This window comes from Cynara cardunculus (genome assembly GCF_001531365.2).
Source record: "Cynara cardunculus var. scolymus isolate 2C chromosome LG 2, CcrdV1, whole genome shotgun sequence".
NCBI classification, from domain to species: domain Eukaryota; kingdom Viridiplantae; phylum Streptophyta; class Magnoliopsida; order Asterales; family Asteraceae; genus Cynara; species Cynara cardunculus.
Genome location: NC_037529.1, coordinates 48,557,151 through 48,566,485, shown reverse-complemented (window position 1 = coordinate 48,566,485; position 9,335 = coordinate 48,557,151). Strand labels below are relative to the sequence as shown.

Sequence of the window (9,335 nt, the reverse complement as noted above, 5' to 3'; positions counted from 1 at the left end):
TCACTAATCTTCAGGTTCAGTCTTCGACATTTACTGAAGGTTCTTGGGTGTGAGTTTTGTCTTCTTGAAGTATCGTTGTCGCTATAGAATTATAATGCATGTTCCAACGATTACTGAATAGACTCAGTGATGATCGCTGGAACTGAGAAGACATAAACATAATACTTCAAAAGGTAAAAGGGATTATCATCAAATCAATGAGAGAGATGATCAACAAAATATTACCATATTAATAAATTCATATCTTCGCATTTGCATATCCAATTATCATTTGTAGATGTAATTTTTGTTTTGACATTTCCTTTGGAATAATGGTTCTTTGACTCAAAGAAAAATAGAAAGAGAAGTGAGAAGAAGAAAAAATAATGAAGGTTTGTTGTTGCTTGGATTTTCCGAGAGGAAGAGGAAGAATAAGTAGGGGCAGTAGTAGGGGTTGGTCATGATTTGATGAAGAAGAGAGGATCGTAGGGGTTTCACAGTTTGGTCATCGGGGAAGAAGAAGGGGAGGATTCATGATGTGGTCATGTAGAAGAAGATGGGGCAAGGTTCACTGTTTGGTGGCTAGATAATAAGAGGGGTGGGGTTCACGATTTAGTAGCTGACAAAGAAGATGAGGCAAGATTCGTTGTTTGGCCAACACAAAAGAAGAGGGGTGGGGTTCACGGTTTGGTCGCTGCAGAAAAGGAGGGGGCGAAGTTTGAGATTTAGTCGTCTAAGAAGAAGATGGGGTTAGAGTTTGAAAGATTTGGTCGTCGATCTTTTTATTGTGTATGTATATATCTATACACAAGATTGTTTTATTTTTAAATACAATTAAAGAAATGATAAAAAGACCAAAATGCCCCTTAGTTAGTGGGCTTATTAACGGTACTTTGTCAGATAGACCAATTTCAAAACAAAATGGCAACCACAATCACCACCAGTCAATAAAGAAAGTTTAAGAACGAGAATTGATAACAAGTGGCAACTACAAAAAATAAAAGTGTAATCTACTCATAAAATTGAAATAAATATTTTTAAATTTAAAATATTAAACTATGATAAACTTTATATTAAACAAATTATGCAAAAAAAAAAAAAAGAATTTTATTATCTTTAATATAACACTAATATGAATATATTTTTTTGTATTTTTTATCAGGTCTTCTAATCTTAAAGAACCATATAAATTAGATTTTATTTTCTATTTTTTTAATAGGAAATTGTATTAGTTTTCCAATTTCCATTATTGTTTTATGATAAAATCTTATATCTCGTCACAGCTCATAAGTACACAACTAGTGTTTTTAAAGATACTTTCTTTCCCAAAGCTAATTGGATCAATATTACATATATTTTTTTAAAATAAATTAAATAGATATACTAAAGTCAAAAATCTAAAACCTCTAGCTACCCTCCACCTTTCCATATTCCACGGACCACACATACTGCATACGACCTCCCCCCGGCTCTGTTTCTAGCCATGCCCACCGACAACCTACCTTCACTCCCCTCTCCAACTAGTTACCCACTCTCCTGTCATTTATCGTACAACAATCTAAGCTATGTTGGTTACTTAGATTTTCGTCCACGGTGCTCCAAGAGTCTCAGTCATGGAATACACATTAACCGTACATGAGATTTTCATCTCATACGGCTCCTGATTCGTAGCCATGTGTTCTAATCCTCTGAGCTACAGACCCCACTCCGTCGACCTATGCCAGTTTATTTGATGATAGAGAAAAAGAAAAATAACAATACAAATATAAAACCATCTATTCTTGCAATGGCATTGGCATTGGCAAGTCATTAAGATTCAAATTGTTTCTTTATGGCCACACCTACATATTATAGAATATTGGAATTTTGGTGGAGCCAAAAACAAACAAAAAGAGTTAGCCACATAGATACTTATTTCCTCGACTAAAGATAAAAAGTATAGTAAATTATATTTTTCATCCTTATGGTTTGTTAAAGTACGGATTTTGCTTTTGTGGTTTTAAGAATTTGGTTTTCATCTCTATAGTTTACTGTTCATTTTTATTTTAGTTTTTAAGGCTAAAACACTACTTTTAAATATAAAAGACTAAAATAGAAATAAATTGTGAACCATAAAGACAAAAATCAATAAATTTTAAACTTTAAGAATAAAAAAGATAAATAAATTATAGACCATAGGGATAAAAATTATAATCTAAAAAACATAAAGACAAAAATAGAAATTTTAACAAACCATAACGTTATTTACTCAAAAATATATCTTTCCTTCATATAACATTTGACTTGATTTTATATTTTTATTTTGAAAGATGAGCAACAAAATTGTATAAAAACCAAATGAATGATTAAAAAAAAAAAAAAACTGGTCAAGATGGTCATTTCTTTTACATAAATTGGTCTTCTAATTATTTATGTCTTTGACTTAATCAAATATCACTACGTCCACAAGTTTCACATACGCACTTGCGGACTCTAGCTAAAAAACAAAAAAAAAAATCAAAGTTGACAAAGGTCCGCAATTGCGAATTTTGCGACGGCAAGGTCTATAATTTGATTTTTTTTTGTCTTTTAGTTGGGTCCATAAGTGCAGATATGGGACTTGCAAACGTAATAATATTTGAATAAATCAGTGAAATAAGTGACTAAAACACCCATTTATATAAGATTAATTACTATTTTAATCAATTTTTCTATTAAAAAATCAATTCAGTTTCTGAATATGCAGAATTAAGACACAATCTTTCCCACAACCAAAAAAGAAAAGGACAAAATCATTAAAAACCAAGTAAATAAACAAATTGTAAAAAACCACACCAAAAAGCCAAGGATAGAACCAATTATAAACCATTTGACTTCATTTATAATTTATTATTTTATAATAATAAGGATATTTCGTTTATTAATTAATTAAAAACTTGAGTAAAAGAACCAAATTGTTTAATTCATTTTTGTGAATTTCATACATAATTTAGGAGTATGATATTACACCAATCATTATTGATAATAATTTTTAATGTGTTGGTTTAATTTAACAAATTAACCTGGTTTTAGTAAAAAAAAATATTCAAAAGTTTATTAATTTTTTTAAATAAGTTGAAACAAACAATAATAATTAATTTAAAATTTAATAAGATATGATAGAAAAAACGGAAAGTTGGCTCAAATAACCATTTCACACATCCAAATTGGTCTTTTAACCATTTCTATTAGGGGTGAGCAGCGGAACCGGGTACTCACTTGCGGAACTGGAACCAATATGAGTGGTTCCAGTTTCGGTTCCTAAAATACGGAACCGATTGAGAACGGTTCCGGTTCTCAATTTTTCGTAACCATTACCCGCCGGGTACCCGACATGACCGATTGTGCAGTTCTTTTTTATATATTTTGTGTAGTTTTTTGTAAAAAAAATATGTGCAGTTTTTTATGTAATTTTTGTCACTTTATCTATACTATATTATAAAGCATTTGACAAAAACTCTTAAAAACTACTTTTTATGCGTAAAGTACTGTTTATTGATGCATATTACTTAAAACTCAATATTGCAAGTAGATTGTGTGTAAGTACTACTTATTAAAGCTTCATATCTGAATTCGTGTAACTAACTGCAGATAAACATCTTATTTTAAATATAAAAAATCTAAAATATAATTAAGATAATCATTAAATCCTAACAGAATACTTAATTATTATATTTATAAAATGTTATATTATTATACCGAAATAAATTATTTTATTATTAAACTTAAATTAAATTATAATAAAAAAAATAAAGAAATTATATAAAATTAAGAACTTTTAAATAGTTGATTTGATATTAACATTGATATATTTTTTTTAAACTTTTATAATATCTTCAAATTTATATTTTATTCAAAAATAAAATCATTATTGCTTTCTTAAAATACATAAAATCGTATCATAGCATCGACAAAGACAAATAATAAAATAGAATATTAAAATTGAGATGTGTCTCGCTGCATTGCGCGAGTACTCTTCTAGTGTTAAAAATATGTGCAGTTTTTAAGACAAAGTTTGTGTAGTTTTTTTAACATTCAATTATTCACGGCTACCGTACGAGGTTGAGGATGCGATGCGTATGCAAAAAGTTGAAACGAGATTCAGAATTTGAAATAAAATGATTCATATTTTCTCAAATTGTGTGTTTAATTGGATTCGTAGTATGTAATCGTTAAACTTCCAACATTTACTATTAATCTATTATGGTTGTAATCGTTAAACAATATTTGTAACCATTATTCCGTATAATTTATATTCTTGTTTATTTATTTAATGTTTTGACAATGTTTTATTTTTTATTTCTAAATAAAAAAATTAATATTTTAGGAAGCGGATACCTGGAACCGGAACCAGTTCTAGTTCCAAACATTCAAGAACCGCTCTAACCGGTTCCGGTTCCAATATCTCAAGAATCGCCGGTTTCGGTTCCAGTTCCTGTCAAATAAGGCGGGTACCCGCCTATGCTCACCCTTAATTTCTATCCCAGATTGATCCAAATATCACTACTTCTACAATATTACGGGTCTAGCTAAAAGACAAAAAAAAAAAAATCAGATTCAACCAGTTTACCGTTGCAATTGTAGATCTAACCTTTGCAATTGCATATTGTGTTGAATTAGATATTTTTTTTGCCTTTTTAGCAAGATCAGTAATATCGTGGACTTGGACATTACGAAAGTAATAACTTGTGTATCAACTCAGAAGAGAAATAATTATTAGACCAATTTAAATATATAAAATAATTGTTTGAGTCAAAGATCGTAGAAAAAAATAATATATTTATGAAAACATGGAATAAAAGAAATTGCATGTTTTAGCAGAAGGTACAACTTTTTAGTGTATTTTTGTAAGTTATTGTTTATTTCCAATGGAAGAAGGAGACGTTTACATGACATCTTGAATGTCGCACCAAGATTCCATCTTCTTTTTTGCTTTTCTAATTCCCTCTCTCCTGCTAAAAGCAGCAAATCATATTAAGTGATGATAGCCTTAGCCGGGGAAAGTTATCGTAACAAAAGATTTTTACGCTTTAATTAATTATAATTAAATATCAATATTAATGAGGTGCATCGAGATATACCAGATTAATTCTCTTCTAAAAATCGTAATTAATGGGTAGGCATGAAATTAAAGGTGATCAATGGTTTGAATCTCTTCTAACATAATTTTTCTTCTCATACGATCTTTTACTTAAATGATTATTTGTTTTTTTTTCCCATTAATTAAGTTGTTTATTTGGATGAATTTGATCAATGATTTTTAGAGAGGCAAAGATAGAGAGTTGAGTTATTTTAGTGGGAATTTCTAGTTTAAAATGGCTTAACAAGGACAAGTAAAAGATCTTGACTTATTCTATATAACCATTTTAGCTTAATGCAATAAAGAAAAAACACTTCAAGTTGAACAAATAACCCGCCACTTAAGCTACCAAACCAAATCAAGAGGATTTTTCAAACAGGTTCATGTGACGGACTTCATGTTTCCGAGATGTTGATTTCATTTTAGTTCCAAAATTGAAACTTTTGTTTGGTAGTTTCTCAGAATTACTCGCAAGATCTTCATTTTGATAAAACTGTACCCTTTTAACCACCCTATTTTTAAGAAATATAACTATGACTTCGATGACGAAAAAAACCCGATGTTATACATTACAAGCAACCCATATCATCTCGTTCACAAACACATCTCATCAAGATTTCCAAGACGACACAAAATCATGAAAATTGGAAACACGACACGATACACTCATACTACCATTGATTTCCTAACTAGATACCGATAAGCAGCAACTTTCCGTTTCCGGGAAGCCGTGTTATTAATGCATAAAACTAATTTCCCGGCTTCTTTTGCGGTGAAGGAGTTGTGCACTGCGTCATCCGTGGCTACCATCTTCCTCTGCTTCTCCACCGCAATTGTGTAGCTTCCGGTGGCATTGGGTACAAACTCTGCACAATATTCCAAATCCCACCCTCCCACAACTACGTCCCAAGTAATCGTTGCACCTGCCTGCACGATTCGTTCAACAAATCGGTAAAAACGATACGATTGAGGTCACTAAACACAGCTTCCATTCCACAAGGTACAACTTATTACAGCATGGTTGCCGTTATTTTTTAGTAAACCACGATTTTCGTCCCTATGGTTTGTTTAACAATTACAACTTTTGTTCCTATTCTTTCAAAATTACGATTTCCATCCTCGTGGTTTGCAATTCATTGTTGTTTTTGTTTCAGAGGTTAACTCCGACAATGATTTGTTAAGTATGAAAAACGAAAACAACAATAAATATAAACCACATTGATGAAAAAAAAAAATGAATTGTAAAACAAAGGAACTAAAACCGTAAATTTAAAAGCACTGGATGAAAACAAGGAGACTGATTGCACCCCTATATATAGAGTTTGCTATTCATACCGGATACTTTTCTCCTCGCACACATCAACATCAAAACTTAGTTTTTACATTCTCAATGCATAAATTGACCTTATTTTGACATAAATAGGGTGCAAATAGGAATCCCCTTTGAAATAAAGTTTGCTATTCATACCATACACTTTAGGGTTGTTTGTCAGTTGTTGAATGTTTTGGTGCAGAATGATTAAAAGACTCATGATATAGTGTAAAATAAAATATAATTGTTCGATAATTATTTACAACAAAATTAGGGCGCTCAATGGTTAACAGAGACCCATGATACAAAATCATTCGAAGGGTTTTAGAACCATTAAGAGACGAATTTCTTTTTTTCCCAAACAAGATTCACCTCTTAATAATTTAAAGAAGGGGGGTTCAAAATCACGATTTCCATCCTTGTGGTTTGCAACTCATTGTTGTTTTTGTCTCAAAGGTTAACTCCGACAATGATTTATTATTAAATATGAAAGACGAAAACAACAATTATACATGGAAAAAAACAACGAATTGTAAAACAAAGGAACTAAAACCGTAACTTTAAAAGCGCCGGATGAAAACAGCCCTTATTTTAAAAAAGGAGACTGATTACTACACCCTTATTTATTGCTAAATGCACCCTACCAAATACTCTTTTCCTCACACACATCAACATCAAAACTCAGTTTTTACATTCGTAATGAATAAATTGACCTTATTTTGACATTAAATAGGGTGCAAATAGCAATCCCCTGTAAAATAGAGTTTGCTATTCATACCATACACTTCACGGTTGTTTGTCAGATGTTGAATGGTTTGATGCAGAATGATTAAGAGACACTCATGATATAGTGCAAAATAAAATATAATTGTTCGGTAATTATTTACAACAAAATTAAGGCGCTGAATGGTTAGGAGAGACTCATAATACAAAATCATTCAGAGGATTTTATAAAACCATTAGGAGACGAAATTTTTTTTACCAAACAAGATTCACGAGTTAGAAGCCAACTTAAAATAACCCGTACACTACAATCCATAAAGCAAAAGAAGAAGTGAAAAAGAATAGGTAAAATTACCTCAATGCCCTCGATTTGAATGTTAACTTTTTCTCCACCTTTGACCGTGAACTCAGAAGCTGGTTTAGCTGGACCATTGTTCAACTCACTGGGTCGACTCAGACCACCGTATTGGATAGGTATATCCTCGGGCCTTATGTACCTGATAAAAAGCCAAATGTACAACTTGTAATGCATGCATGATATATAACCACAAAAAACAGAAACTTGGGTACAAAAGAAGGAATACCGACTTGTAGAGTGTTTCTGCAACATTTCCTTCCTTGGAGATCACAAATTTGCTCTTTGTCCTTTGAGTCATAAATGGACTCAGAATTGAATACAACATGCTGAAGTACCACGGTGTATTGATGAATATCTACACCCAAATTTCAATTTATTATTATTAAAATAAATATTTATTTAAAAAAGGGGGGTTTTCTGTGATGTGCATCAATGGGTTGTACGTTACACTCTTTAAAATTTGAACTGTTTTTGGGGGGAGACCAAGGAGATTTTAGGTCATTAATGATTGTAGGGTACAAATAATTGAAGCATGGAATTTCAAACTTATTATGGCCTAAAAGTTCTTGGGAGGGGGGTAATGGAGATTGTTCTGTAAAAAGAAGGCATTAATGGGTTGTACGGTACAACTCACTGAAGCAAAGAAAATCTAGCTTAATGATGGTTGCTTTGAATGAAGTTCTTGAAATGGAATGGCCATTTGTACAACTCATTGAATTACAAATTTTGAAGCTTTTTAGGGGTGAAATCTAGCTTCCAACCAACTAAGGAAAAGTACCCTTTTGAGTGGGTTATTTTGAAGGTAGAGTTGTTGAGATGGAATTAGTGAGATTGTACAGTACAAGTCATTAAAGCAGAAAGTAAGTACCTTACAAGCAACCATTTCTGGGTAATTATCTTGGAAGAGAGAGAGGATATGATTAGAAGCAACCCTAAGCTCTCTTTTGGGCATATCTTTAAGATCAGTGACCTGAATAATTGAGTTAATTCCTCCAGGCTTAAAATGCAGCATCTTGATCCCTCGTTCAAGAACTTGTACCCTCCACCTCAGAAACTTGTGCAACTTTTCATCATCTCCAAAGAATCTGTCGTACATTTCTTGATTCTTGAACATCCCATAAGCATTGTAACACACAGGATGGCCTTCTCGATCGAACCCATTCATGTAAGCCACAACACCTTCAAGTTCTTTAAACCCTAAATCCTCTTCAACAATGGAGTCGGCTCCAAAGTCCTGTCGCCACGAAAGGCATTTGAGGAGCATGTTGAAAGAATCTTGAACCCTGAACTCTCTTGCTCTAAGGAACTTGAGGAGGACGACATCGGATTTCTCTGTTTCTGAAGGGGTGGTGGGTAGCAGCAGTGGGATACCCCAGATGGATTCTTGGACATTGGAGGTGGAAATGAGCAGGTCTCTGAGCTCTTCAAGGGCTTTCTTTTCAGAGGATTTGAGGGTATGGTGATGGTAGGTGTCTTCTTTGAAGGAGGCTGCCATTATTGAGGACATGAAGCTTTTCTTAATCTTCTGGTCAGGTTTTGGGATTGGGTCTTTTGGGATTAAGAGGGGTGAGATTGATGATGAGTCCATTTTTTGGTTGAAAAGAATTCAAAATTTAGGGTTTGTGAAATGCGATTGTGAATGAACTGGAGAAATGACAAGAGAGAGAGAGAGAGAGAGAGAGAGGGGGGGGAAAGAAACAAGAAGAAGAAGAAGAAGTTGTGGGTCAGTTGTAATTATGATTGATTGTAATTTGAAACTGAGAGTGAAAGAGTATGTCAGAAGGTGTTCGTATTTGCATTTAAATCTTTGGAGTCTTTCATAAGGAATTTCTTTTCATTTTCCTTCTTTCAAAATCACCATTTTC

The 9,335-nt window shown here is 32.4% G+C and overlaps 1 protein-coding gene across 1 annotated transcript; it reads right to left on the bottom strand.

Moving 5' to 3' along the window:
- Window positions 1-5,621: 5,621 nt before the first annotated feature.
- Window positions 5,622-9,118, bottom strand: LOC112507233 (patellin-6-like). Its single transcript, XM_025111715.1, has 4 exons — window positions 8,339-9,118; window positions 7,701-7,825; window positions 7,468-7,609; window positions 5,622-6,004 (listed from the first exon to the last, which is right to left on the bottom strand). The coding sequence occupies exons 1-4, from the start codon at window positions 9,056-9,058 to the stop codon at window positions 5,744-5,746; spliced, it is 1,248 nt and encodes a 415-aa protein (XP_024967483.1). The 5' UTR covers window positions 9,059-9,118; the 3' UTR covers window positions 5,622-5,743.
- Window positions 9,119-9,335: the final 217 nt, after the last annotated feature.

Excerpts from the sequence above, each read along its gene's own strand:
- LOC112507233 (XM_025111715.1), bottom strand. The coding sequence starts at position 9,058 with ATGGACTCATCATCAATCTCACCCCTCTTAATCCCAAAAGACCCAATC. Across the intron at positions 7,826-8,338 it reads CAGAAATGGTTGCTTGTAAG|ATATTCATCAATACACCGTG; the intron begins GTACTTACTTTC and ends ATTTGGGTGTAG. Across the intron at positions 7,610-7,700 it reads GTTGCAGAAACACTCTACAA|GTACATAAGGCCCGAGGATA; the intron begins GTCGGTATTCCT and ends GCTTTTTATCAG.